This window comes from Haemaphysalis longicornis, unplaced genomic scaffold (genome assembly GCF_048455015.1).
Source record: "Haemaphysalis longicornis isolate Haplotype H1 unplaced genomic scaffold, Haemaphysalis longicornis Haplotype H1 scaffold_417, whole genome shotgun sequence".
In the NCBI taxonomy this organism is placed as follows: Eukaryota; Metazoa; Arthropoda; class Arachnida; order Ixodida; family Ixodidae; genus Haemaphysalis; species Haemaphysalis longicornis.
Genome location: NW_027526367.1, coordinates 124,312 through 137,666, shown reverse-complemented (window position 1 = coordinate 137,666; position 13,355 = coordinate 124,312). Strand labels below are relative to the sequence as shown.

The 13,355-nt window shown below is 50.3% G+C and overlaps 1 protein-coding gene across 5 annotated transcripts in view; it reads right to left on the bottom strand.

Annotated features, from left to right (window-relative positions):
* The window catches only part of LOC144137608 (uncharacterized), a 119,186-nt gene that overhangs the window by 37,117 nt on the left and 68,714 nt on the right, over nt 1-13,355 (bottom strand). For 4 of the 5 annotated variants that reach the window (XM_077669540.1, XM_077669544.1, XM_077669545.1 and 1 more), the window contains 3 exons: nt 11,723-11,998; nt 4,394-4,669; nt 816-1,091 (listed from right to left, as the gene is read on the bottom strand). In XM_077669540.1, the coding sequence (XP_077525666.1) occupies nt 816-1,091; nt 4,394-4,669; nt 11,723-11,998 (828 nt within the window). The remainder of the gene's footprint in view (nt 1-815; nt 1,092-4,393; nt 4,670-11,722; nt 11,999-13,355) is intronic. The other variant, XM_077669543.1, reaches the window with a different exon arrangement.

The following is a 13,355-nucleotide window of genomic DNA, read 5'->3' as shown; positions in this document are numbered from 1 at the left end:
CACCATCTCCCCGCGAGGGGAACTATGGGGTAGATGCGACACATCGGGGGTGAACATGCTGCGTAAATAGGATACACAACCACAGCAATCCACACGCTGACATCGCTAACGTAAGGGAAACGCAATGGCAACCATCGATGCGTTGCATCTACCCCATGGTTCCCCTCGCGGGGAGATGGTGTAAATTTTTCTGTTGTCTCTTTTCTTCGCATATCTGCGAACAGCATACTCATAGCAGTCGGTGCTTGCACAGCAGTTTCGGGCAGTGCAGATGACTGCGAGGTGGACACGAGTGTTACATTGCCAAAAAATAAGGGGTGATGACTTCATGGGGTGTCCACCAAGAAAAATACAATTGACATTAATCAGAGGAGCGTTTTTGGAATATAGATGCTTTTGGTTGCTGCAAATAATTTTTTTCAGCTAGTCGCTGCCACAGCACAAACAAGCATGTCCGGTAAGAACATTGAATGGCCAGATTCGATTAACAAGATCATTACGATAGATGCATATACTATTGAATGCTTGTATTTATACACGACTTGACGCTTTGGTAAGGGAGGTGTATGAGTTGGAAAAGCTGCAGTGAGCCGATGATGGGCCAGGTAATCAACCAAGCCCTGCTCCAGTCGACACTGCAGATCAGACAAAGACGCTCTTTCACCGCGTGCTCAAGATGCGGAGTGATGGCCTAAACACTCCTCCAGTCGGGGTGGCGTTCCCTCATAGCCAAGGCTGCAGATTATCCAGGATAAACCTCGATCATGAGTAGTGAACGCGTGTGTGAGGAGTTGAGGAAGGGAACTGCAACATACCGATGCTCCCAGTGGGGCAGTGCTGGCCGGCCTGTGGCCCTCTCCTCCGCTCACCAGGCCGCGCTGGTCCTCAGGGTCATCCCATAGGATCACTTCCACCGCCTCTTCCTCCACGAGCACCCCATCTGCGGGCATCTTCGTGCGGGCCAACCCGCCGCACCCGGCCTCGCTGAGGGGGGAACCACCGTTGCCAGTGCTCTCCGCAGCCCCATCCCGATGTGCCGGGCAGGACGATGTCCCAGGCAGCCTGGGCGTCCCTTGGGACGGACCAGCACGCTGCACAGAGTTCCCAAGGAAGCACAAGCACAGTTGGAGGCAGAGTACTGGTTTGGGCGAGTTGGTCCATGCAGACAAAATACAAGTTTGTTCGAAAGATTTGATGTTTTGTAGCACCCCCAGCGCTTGTCCGGGAGCAAGCAATGCTTTATTCGTTGAGAGAAGTGCATGAATTTAAAGGGGCCATGCAGACAAATCGTAACTTCAGTTTATTCTAAAAATTGCCTCATTAGAATCATACTGACACCACTTTTAACACACACTTCACTCAAATAAGCGATATACAGCAGAATCTCGATGATACAAATCTAGCGGGACTGCGAAAAATATTCGTACATCCGAAATTCGCATGAACCAACACAGACCAAGAAACTGAGCACTAAAATGAAGTTTTCATTTGTTTCTTTTCGTACTTTCGCGCGAAGAAATCTGTGATGTCTTTCTGCTTTCTCTAACCTCCATGTCATCGAGCAGACCTTTCTGGACTTTTATCGCCTCACTCGCTTTGCCCAAGCTCACTACAAGCCACAACAGTCAAGGTGTGAACTGCATGGTGTGTCTTTGCATGTGATTCCAGCGCGTCAGCATTGCGCGTGCGATTTTTTCACAGCCGCGTCGACAATTCCACGCTTGCCGCTTCTTCTGCCTCGGTCAGAAAATTACGCACGCGGCAGGGAGCCTGACGACTTGCACCAATGGGAGGCGCACGTTTCATGGCCCGTTTCGAAGCACTCCGCCATAGATATTCAGGCTTACCACCCTGGCAGATATTTTGTGGGCGCTTTCACTAGCGCCGCTTATGATGTTTTATAGCACCATTTTCGCCCTCATTATCAGCTCTTTTACCGCACAAGCAACTTCGTGTGTGCCTTGAGCAGCCTTTTAAAGAGCAGTTAGAAGTGGTCGCTTGAGTGCCACGCACCACTTCGCGTCCGAAACCACCGCCATGTTAATGCCGCTGCCGGGCCGCGCGCAGCATGCTGCTGGTTCCGCGGCGGCGTCAGCGCGCCTGTAGCGTGCGCAGCGCGCTTTCGCGAGCAGAAAACAACAGCCCGGCCATTTCTGGAGAAAGAGTGACAAAAAGGGGACAGAGAGCCTGTACGTCACCGTCCCTTGCTCGCTTGGCAGTCGGGCACCTCGCCGGCTCATTCGTATCATCTGCCGGGCCGCGCAAGTCCGTTTGTAAAAGCCGAAATTCTTCCCATTGAAAACAATACAATTTTGCCAGGACTCTTCAGAAATTTGTATCATCCTGAAATTCGTATCACCCAGAATCGTACCATCGAGATTCCACTGTAATTAGGAAAAAGGAAACGGCCATGCGACCCACTATCTCATTTCCCGCTACAGAACTTATGATTGGTTGAGTTCTGCAAAAGCAAACACAAATTAGGCAGGGCCTATAAGCTTGCCGAAAAAGCTATTTGAGATTAAATGTAATGCATATTCATTTTACAGCAGTAAGGATGGTGGTGTAAACAATGCAAAGTACGAAAATACATGTAAACAAAGAAGTACCAATGCACACTGCTCTTGTTACTGGGCGCACTATGCTTGTTTTAGCTGCACAGAAGTTCACCACTTTAGAGTTGTCTTACACGACACTGGCCGATTGGCGTATGCGACATTGTTTTACGTGACCCTGTTTGTCGATGATACCCCATGCTTCATAAAACGATTACTTTCTACAGTAACAAAAAAAAAACAAGCCAGGTGCAAATGCAATAAAAAACAAAGCAACGACAGACAACAGTCAGCAGCTGACTATGGTGGCACCACCTGGGAGGACTGACGGTAAGCAAAGCTGCAGAGCCGAATGAAGCACTGGAAGTTTGTTTGAATACCTGCCCTGATGACTTCATGGCAGACGTCACAAGAACACACAATTTGGCGGGAGAATCAAAATCTCAACATAAATTGATTAATTTCTCAGTGAATGCAGCATCGTTTGCTGTCGGACACGCGCTGATGACACTATAAAACATGAAATCTTTCGAATAAAACAAACTTGTATTTTGTCCGTGTGGCCCCTTTAAGTTAAAATTTTGATTCTCACGCAAAATCGAGCATTTTGTGATGCTTGCCATGATGTAACGAGGATAAGCCTTCAAGAGAACATTTGTGCGCCGTTTACTGTGCAATGGATTGCTTAATACTTTCTTTATTGTCAGTCCTCCTAGATGTTGGCACCCTACTACGCAGGATGGCTGTCCGCCTTTGCTTCGTCTTTTTTTTTCAGCTAGTTGCTGCCAGAGCCAAAACAAGCATGTCCGATAAGACCACTGAATGGCCAGGTTCGACTAACAAGATCATTACGATAGATGCATATACTACTGGACGCTTGTATTTATACACGACTTGACGCTTTGGTAAGGGAGGTGTACGAGTTAGAAAAGCTGCAGTGAGCCGCTGATGGGCCAGGTGATCAACTGAGCCCTGCTCTAGTCGACACTGGTGCCGATCTTGTCAGCCAAAGACCCTTTCACCGCGTGCACAAGACGCGGAGTGACTGCCTACACATCCCTCCAGTCAGGGTGACGTTGCCTCATAGCCAAGGCGCAGGTTCTCCACGTTTGTGGGCTTGGTGGCTAAGAGGGCCGATGTGGGATACAGGGGGTTTCACCACGCCAGCGAAATGACCCATCCAAACACCGCAGAAAGGTTCGCGGCATCCGCGAGGCATCCGCCACGACGGGCTCGACTCACCGACAAAGGCGACGACAGGCTACTTAGAGCCAGGACGAACCAGGAGGTGTATTGGTACAGTGCATACTGAACGCAAAGACAGGGCTAAGAACTACACTGTACCGACGCGCCGCGTCTCAAGACCCCACCTGAACGGGCGGCTATGGCCAAGGTTGCACGTGGGCCGCTCGCAAGGTAGGAATAGGCCTATCCGGCACGTCCGAGCAGGGCCAGAAGCAGGCCCCGACCAAACGGCGCGGCAGAGAGGAGACGAGCCAACGTTAGGACGAGCAGCACCCTGGTTCTCCGGCGCCGATCTCCTCAATCCCCCTTCTCCCTTATCCAAGAGCAAGAGGCCAGCGACGTGCGTGCGCCACACTTATAAGGCGGGGGGGAAGGAGGCAGGCTCCCGGGCGAGGAGGGGCGCCGGCGGGGGCAGTTGATGCCCGCCGGCGCGTCGGCACACAAGGAGACGTCACGTGTGCGGGTAAGCGTGCTCGTTTGAAGGCCACGCTTGCGAGAAGAGGATAAGGGGACCTAAAAGTTCCCCCCTGTTAAACCTCGATCATGAGTTGTGAGCGACTGTGTCAGGGGTGGACGAAGACCCTGCAACATACCGATGCCCCCAGCGGCGCAGTGCTGGCCGGCCTGTGGCCCTCTCCTCTGCTCACCAGGCCGCGCTGGTCCTCAGGGTCATCCAAGGGGATCACTTCTTCTTCACCTTCCTCCACGTGCACCCCATCTGCGGGCCTCTCCATGCGGGCCAACCCGCCGCACCTGGCATCGCTGAGGGGGGAACCGCCATTGCCAGCGTTTCCCGCAGCCCCATCCCGATGTGCCGGGCAGGACGATGTCCCGGGCAGCCTGGGCGTCTCTTGGGAAGGACCAGCACGCTGCACAGAGTTCCAAAGGAAGCACAAGCACAGCTGGAGGCAGAGTAGCATCTTAGGCAATGTTTGGGCTATGGTTTGGGCGATGTTTAAAAGGGCCATGCAGACAAAATACAAGTACGTTCGAAAGATTTCATGTTTTGTAGTACCCCCAGTGCTTGTCCGGCAGCAAATGATGCCGTAATCACTGAGAAATTAAACAATTTAGGTTAAAATTTTGAATCTCCTGGCAAATCGTGTTTGCGTGACGTCTGCAATGAAGTCATAACGGCACATAATAAAACGAAGTTCCACTGCGTCATTCGGCTCTGCAGCCTTGCTTGCCATCAGTCCTCCCAGATGGCGCTACAATACTCAGCCACGAACCGGTAGCTGCCGTTCCTTTGTTTTTGACCGTGTTTACACATGGGTGGTTTTTGTTAAGGTAGAAAGTACTACCGTATTTTCCGGTCTATAAGTCGCACCTTTGGATAAGTCGCACCCCCCTCAAAATTAGTTTTTCCGAAAAAATGTATATGAGTCGCACCGGTATATAAGACTGACTTGTTCAAGGTAAACTCATAGTGAATCAGATCGTTGGAAAGTGCGGCGAAAGTACATGGTTGCGGTGGCCGCTGCCCATAGACACGGGCATATAACATCCAAAGTCTAGACAGAACTAACTTCTCAAAAATGGTTTATTGATACACATAGATGGCATATAGAGACGGCGTTTAGGCAAAACCATCGCTGTCTTTCAACAATTCAATATCTTCAGTGGGAGTTCCACCGGGGCATCACTGCCGTCCTCCGACTCTCTGATGTCTTCTTCACCAACATCGTTACCACTCGCGGACCGGATTACTCCGGCCTTTATCAACCCGGCTACAACTGTTTTTGTAGAAATGGAGTCCCAAGAGTCAGAGACCCATTTGGCCACCTCTCCAAACGTCGCGCGTCTTTTGCGTGCTGTCGTAAATCAGCGCAATAAAGGTGTTATGGCGGACGGAAGTTTTTATTTTGTTTTCGCAACCCAGTTTGATCTTACTTTGAATTTATTCTGAACTGTAGTTACTGCGCATGGCCTAAAGTGGCGCGTGGTTGTCGCAGGCCATTATCATTGTTTTTGACTAGGAAAAGCTGCAAATTTTTTGGTGCAACGTCCCGAAGCGACATATGGGCTATGAGAAATGCCGTACCGGTGGGCTTGAGATTGATTTACACCATAGAGCTGTGTCGCAATGTGCACTGGCCACGCGCGGCCGCCGCGAACCAGATTTATTTCATACATAAGTCGCCCCGGTAGATAAGACGCACCAACGAAAATTTCAGAAAAATACCGCGACTTATACACCGGAAAATACGGTAATCGTTTTGTGAAACATGGGGTATGCTCGACAAACAGGGTCACGTAAGACAATGTCGCTTACGCCAATCCGCCGGTGTCATGTAAGACAACTCCAAAGTGGCCGGCTGCTGTTCAGCTTTAAACAAGCATAGTGCGTGCAGTACCAACAGCAGTGCGCATCGGTACTTCTATGTTTACATGTATTTTCGTAACTTTCATTGTTTACCGCACCATTCTTACTGCTGTAAAATGAATATGTATTACATTTACGCGCAAATAGCTCGTTCCCAATTTGCATTTGCTTTTGCTGACCTCAGCCAATCGCACAGCTGGGCACATATGACATCATAGGTTCTGTTGCGAGAAATAAGCAAGTGGGTCGCATTTCCATTCCCTTTTTTTCTCATTATATAGCTTATTTAAGCGAACTGTGTGGTAAAAATGGTGTCGGTATAATTCTAATGAGGCAACCTTTTGAATGATGCAAACGTGTCTTGTCTGCATGGCGCCTTTAAGAAGGGAGGCTACCCTTGAAGGCCAAGTTTTTGTTTCTTGAGATGTCTGAATGAAATTTTCGGGGTAGTTTTATAGCATCAACATTAGAAATAGTGCAATGTTTCATTGAGCTACAGAAATTAGTTCTCGAGTTATGAGGGTATATCACGGTGATTTGTATTGGTGTTATCCCAGTCCTGGAGAATTAGCCAAGCCTGCTGCGACTATGAAATTCATTATAATTATTCCTGAATATGTACCCCAGGGCAAGACAGAGCCCTTTTTCTGAATTTCTCACTAGAAAAATTTTAGCACAGCACTAAAATTACGGTTGCTGATCGAACATGCAAACATGATTTTGCTTCGATTTTTAACAAAATCAAGAGACAGAAATTTTGAGAAAACAGCCTTCAATGTTTGTGTGCACATTTTCTGTTTTAAAAGGACCCCACAGTATAGCTAGAGGTGTCCTTGCGCACTGTATTCCTCCTCGGTCGCTTTTCCATCTTCTCCTGCTTTCATTTGCTGGCCTTGTTGATGAGCAAGGAGTCTTTTTCAGCAGCTCGCTGGAAGGCTAGATGGTCTGGTGTGAGCCCCCACCTGTACCGATGGCAGGAACAGGGTCGGTTTCCGTGGCTTGGAATTTCCTCTGAGTCACCGGCATAGCACTAAGTTCATTTTGAACAGCACCACGTTGTCTGTTCGCTGCCTTTACCTCCTCACGTGACAGGAAATACGCCTCCAAGTGAACTGTGTGCGACCCGTTCCCACTTGTCCAGGTTGATGCGAGACCGGAGATGTAGGCCGCGTTCGCCGAGGTCGATGCACTCGAGACGTTGGACACACTCGCAGCATCGAAGTCTTGCACAGACAGGGCAGGAGATACGTCGTTGGGAGCACCGACACTGTCGTCAACAATACTCTGTGCCACCTTCTTCTTGTCCGCGCGAACAAGCTTCCTGGAACGCTTCCGCGCACCGAACACGTGTAGCGTCCTGAACTTCACTCCGCGCATTGTGTACGATGACGTACATGATATGGCAGGCTACTCCAAACTATTGAAGTACAGTTGAACCTCGATGTAACGAAGTCGGTAAAATTCGTAATGTACTTCGTTACATTGAAATTTCGCTACATTGAAATTCGCGGTTGTAATGAAGTGTTCATCCCGTGAAGCGTTTTCTGCAGAAGAAAACGTGGCGCGCATACTCGGCTGGCGCACTGTTTCTGTTTCTATCAAAGCTTAATCATCTACGCGGGCATCAGCGTGAACCGCATGGAGCGTTTTCTCCCGCGAAAACGCACCCCGCAAGCCCCCGGCGCGCTGACGCAGCCGCGAAGACCACCCGCACGATGCGAGTAGCTCCACCGATCGCTTCTGACCGCTTGCTGAAACGCAACTCGAGGGGCAAACGAGAGCGGCATGCGAGAAAAAAAGCGGATAACGTTGGCAAAATTTTCACTGTAAAACATCATACGCGCCGCTTACGAAAGCGCTTATCAAATATCCTCTGCGGTGGTAAGCCTAATCGTCTGGCCAGCCGGCATCCCTGAGCGTTTCGAAGCTCCCGCCATAGGGTGCCCACCTCCCCTTGGCGAAACTGGTCAGGCTCCTCCCACTGCCGCGTGCAGCGCAAGTCACTTCCTGGCTGAGGCAGGCAGAAGCCGCCACCGGTGTGCAATCGCGGACGCTGGCGTGAAAAAAAAGAAAAAAAAAAAAGGAAAAAAAAGCGCGCAAGGCTTACAAAGATTTACAAATGCTTGCTGGAACGATGAAACCCACAAAGCATGAGCGAACTCGAACGAAGGGCAAAGCGGCGGCATGCGGCGGCGGCGGCCCCACCAGATGCGATTAGGCTTTCCGCCGTGGTGGATATTTGATGGGCGCTTTCGTAAGCAGCGCGTATGACGTTGAAATATTTTGCCCACGTTATCTGCGTTTTTTTCTTGCGTGCCCCACTCGTTTGCCCCTCGAGTTGCGTTTCAGCGAGCGGTTAGAAGCGGTCGCTGGAGCTATCCACATCGCGCGGGTGGTCTCCGCGGCTGCGTCAGCGTGCCTGTGGCTTACGGGGCGCGTTTTGCGTTTTTGCGGGGAGAAAACGCTCCATGCGGTTCCCGCTGATGCCCGCGTAGACGATTAAGCTCCGACAGAAACAGTGCGCCAGCCGTGTATGCACGCCACGCAGTTTGTAGGCAAGGGGCTCGCTCACAGACTCCGTGGCTCGCTGCATCCGCGGCCCGCGTTGCCGGTCGCGTTTTATTGAAACCCCATTTTTGCGCTTGCATGACCCAAAATATACCTCTACAACTTAAATTTAGTGGCTAGTTCTCCATGAAACTTCATTACATTGAAATTCCGGAAAATGGGACTTCGTTACACAGAGGGTGAAAATACACGGTGCGCATACACTTGAAGTTACGAAAAATTCCGTGGTTCGTTACATCGAGGGTTTCGTTACATTGAAGTTCGTTACATCGAGGTTTAACTGTACATCAGAGATCTTAAAGGAGCACTGACACGAAAACTTTATGTTACCCTTTTATTGCTTTTATCGATGCCTAATGGTCTGGCCAACCTGAAACAGCACTTCAAATACTTCAGCGCACGATAGTTAATTACATTTTTAAACGGCCTGAAAATCGTTCGTTTCAAATTCCTGCACTTCCATCCCGAACGGCGCATATGACAGAATCTCGGCCTGACCTCACCGCTTTGTGCGGACGTCACCGGCGCCCGCTTGAGAGGGCGTTGCGCCTGCTCGCCGCTCGTGGAGTTGCGCGCGTGAAGTGACGTCACAGAGTTTTTGACGAGCGCTGTCGCGTCACTTCTTTTGGCTTCACAGGGTGATGTCACGCTGATGTCCATTTGCTGAGTGCCGCTCCGCGCGCTGCTTCGTCGGCGCGATAAATGAGATCCAATTGAACCATGTTCTTCGCGTCGCAGCCCGCTCATACCGTATTTACTCGCATAATGAACGCACTCGCATAACGAATGCACCCTGAAATTTAGTTTCAAAAACTGGGTTTTTTTTTCCCCCCGCGTAATAAACGCACCCCCAACTTTTCAATCATGCAGTCCCGCGAATGGCCGTAGTGTGGCTTTCCCGCTCCACTCGCCCCCACTGGTGATGATAGCGCATGGAACCTAGAGCCATCTGTCGGAGTAAAAACGAACAAACACTTCGGCGCGGCGTTTGTGGGCAGCCAATCACAATCACTCTCGCTCAGTCGGCTCAGTGCATCTGGTCTAGCCCTACTTGTTTTCTGGCAGCCATATCCTTTCAGTGAAAGCGTTCTGCTTGTCTTGCGCTTTGCAGTCAGCGATGGGCCGAAATGTAAGTTACAAGGCCGGTTTTAAGTTAAAGGCAGTAGACTACGCACTTGAGCATGGGAACCGTGCTGCCGGTAGGCATTTCGGAGTCGAAGAAGTCCGCGTGCGATACTGGCAGAAGCAGCACGACAAGCTGCGCGCTACAAATCGGGAGCGGCGTGCCTTTAGGAATCCGAAGACGGGAAAGTTTCCATGTGTGGAAGAAGAGGTCCTACAATATGTCCGGGACCTACGAAAGGAAGGCTGCGTCGTGTCCCATGAAGCAATCGCAGTAACTTGATATCGTGCTACAGTGCGCGCAGAAATGCTCTAAATGCATTCCAAGAAAAAGATCTCATCAGTAGCCAGAGACGTGAGCGTGAATGCCGCGGCTTACAATTTAAAAATTGCGCGCTTGCGGTGCGCCACCTGTTGAATGCAAAACAAACCTTGTGCCATAAAAACGTTGCGGCATGCGAACAAACCACCAAACGTACTCTGCTCTCCTTCCCTGCTTTCTGATGTTTAGGCTGGTTTCGCCGGCGTGCGAACAGAGCACTAAACGTACTCCGCACTCCTCTACTCTTGCTGTTACGCGACTTCGCCATTACGCTCCATGGTTTTGTTGTTAAGCTGTGTTCCAACCTTTTTTTGTGGTCCTGCTGCGCGGCGTTTTGAACTACGGTGGTGGAGCATGTGTTGCACATGAAAATGGCGCAGCTGTGTCGCACTTCAGTGTTGACCCAGTGCGTGTAGGCTACGGGTGAAAACGAGAGGTTTTCGGGCGGTGAACAGGGGTCGCCGTGTGTTTCGTGGGCCCAAAGTTTGCCGGTGTCGGAAAAGAAATTTTGGAGTACCTTGACGGCACGGAAGATGGTGCCGATAACAAAAGTGCGGCCGCAAGCGACTTCAGTGAGGAGGGAAGCTCCATGGAAAAGGGGGACAATTGCGAGTTGCGAATAAAATATAAATTTCACTACATAATTACCTACGTGTTTTTACAAAAATGGTAAGGCTCTGACAGCGCTTCTCTGAGCAACTTTACTGGATGAAATTTCAACTTTTAAAAATCTCTTGCAATTTTTTCCCGCATAATGAACCCTCCCCTCAAATTCAAGCCGAATTTTCCAAAAAAAAAAGTGGGTTCATTATGCGAGTAAATACGGTATTTCAAGATTTTTCGGTTTTCAAGGGTTGCGTCCCCCCTTAAAAGGGGCCATGCAGACAAAATAAAAGTTTGTTCGAAAGATTTCTTCTTTTGTTGTGCCCCAAGCACTTGTCTGGCAGCAAGCGATGCTATGTTCACTGAGAAATGGATCAATCTAAGTTAAAATTTTGCTTCTCACATCAAATTGTGCGTTTGATGAAGTTTGCGATGACGTGGCAAGGGCAGGCCCTCCCGCGAACGTTATTGCGCCGTTTACTCTACAGCGGAGTGCCGAACACTTTTTTTTTTATTGTCTGTCCTCCTAGAACGTGCCACCATACTGCGCAGGACTGCTGTCCACCTTTGCTTTGTTTGTTTTTTTCAGCTAGTTGCTGCCAGAGCCAAAACAAAGATGTCTGATAAGAACATTGAATGGCCAGATTTGATTAACAAGATCATTACGATAGATGCATATACTATTGAATGCTTGTATTTATACACGACTTGACGCTTTGGTACGGTAGGTGTACGAGTTGGAAAAGCTGCAGTGAGCCGATGATGGGCCAGGTGATCAACCGAGCCCTGCTCCAGTCGACACTGCAGATCAGACAAAGACCCTCTTTCACCGCGTGCTCAAGATGCGGAGTGATTGCCTAAACACCCCTCCAGTCGGGGTGGCGTTCCCTCATAGCCAAGGCTGCAGATTATCCAGGATAAACCTCGAGCATGAGTAGTAAACGCGTGTGTGAGGAGTTGAGGAAGGGAACTGCAACATACCGATGCTCCCAGTGGGGCAGTGCTGGCTGGCCTGTGGCCCTCTCCTCCGCTCACCAGGCCGCGCTGGTCCTCAGGGTCGTCCCAGGGGATCACTTCCTCCGCCTCTTCCTCCCCGAGTACCCCATCTGCGGGCATCTCCGTGCGGGCCAACCCGCCGCACCCGGCATCGCTGAGGGGAGAACCGCCATTGCCAGCGCTCTCTGCAGCCCCATCCCGATGTGCCGGGCAGGATGATGTCCCGGGCAGACTAGGCGGCCCTTCAGACGGACCAGCACGCTGCACAGAGTTCCCAAGGAAGCACAAGCACTGTCGGAGGCATACTAGTGGCTTGGGCAATGTTTGAGCGATAATTTGGGCAATGCTTAAAGGGGCCGTGCAGACAAAATACAAGTTTGTTTGAAAGATTTGATGTTTTGTAGCGCTCCCAGTGCTTGTCCGGGAGCACAGAACTGGACGTTTTGTGATTGAAAATTTCGGCCGCATCCAATGACATCTTTTCGTCTTCACGTTTTTTTTTTCGCTTTTTTTTTCTTTTTGTTTTCTTCTCATTTAGCGTAGCAAGCCAGCCCGACAGCTCTCTAACATCGCTGGTCTCCGTTAAAACTCTCTCTCTCTCTCTCTCTCTCTCTCGTTGAGAGAAGTGGATGAATTTAAAGGGGCCATGCAGACAAATCATAACTTCAGTTCATTCGAAAGACTGCCTCGTTAGAATCATACTAACACCACTTTTAATGCACACTTCGCTCGAATAAGCGATATAGTACAACAGAATCTCGATGATACAAATCTTGCGGGACCGCGAAAAACATTCACAACATCTGAAATTGGCATGAACTACACAGACCAAGAAACTGAGGGCTAAAAAAAAAATTTTGTTTGTTTCTTTTCTTACTTTCGTGTGAAGAAATCCGTGATGTCTTTCTGCTTTTTCGAACCTCCATGTCACTGAGCAGACCTTTCTGGACTTTCGTTTCCTCACTCGCAATGCCCAAGCTCACTACACACCGCAACAGTCAAGGTGTGAACCGCATTGCATGTTTTTGCACGCGATTGGTGCACGTCGGCGTTGCGCGTGCAGTTTTTTCACGCCCGCATCGACGATTCTGCACCCGCAGCTACTTCTGCCTCGGTCAGAATATCACACGCGCGGCAGTGGGAGGAGCCTGACGATTTGCGCCAATGGCGAGGAGGCGCGCGTCTCATGGCGCCAGTTTCAAAGCACACGAGACAGCTGGCTGGCTCCGCCGGAGATGTTTAGGCTTACCACCCAAGCAGATATTGCGTCGGCACTGTCACTAGCGCCGCGGATGATGTTTTACAGTACCTTTTTCGCCCCCATTATCAGCTCCTTTGCCGCACAAGTAACCTCGTGTGTGCCCTGAGCGGCATTTTAAAGAGCAGTCAGAAGAGGTCACTCGAGCACCCTGCCCCACTTCTCAGCCGAAGCCGCTGCCATGTTCCTGCCGCCGGCCGCGCCGCACGCAGCATGAGCGTGGTTCCGCGGCAGCGTCAGTGCACCTGTGGCATGCGCGGCGCATTTTCACGAGCAGAAAACAACAGCCCGGCCGTTTCTTGAGAAAGAGTGACAAAGAGGGGAGAGAGAGCCCAAACGTCACCGTCGCTTGCTCACTCG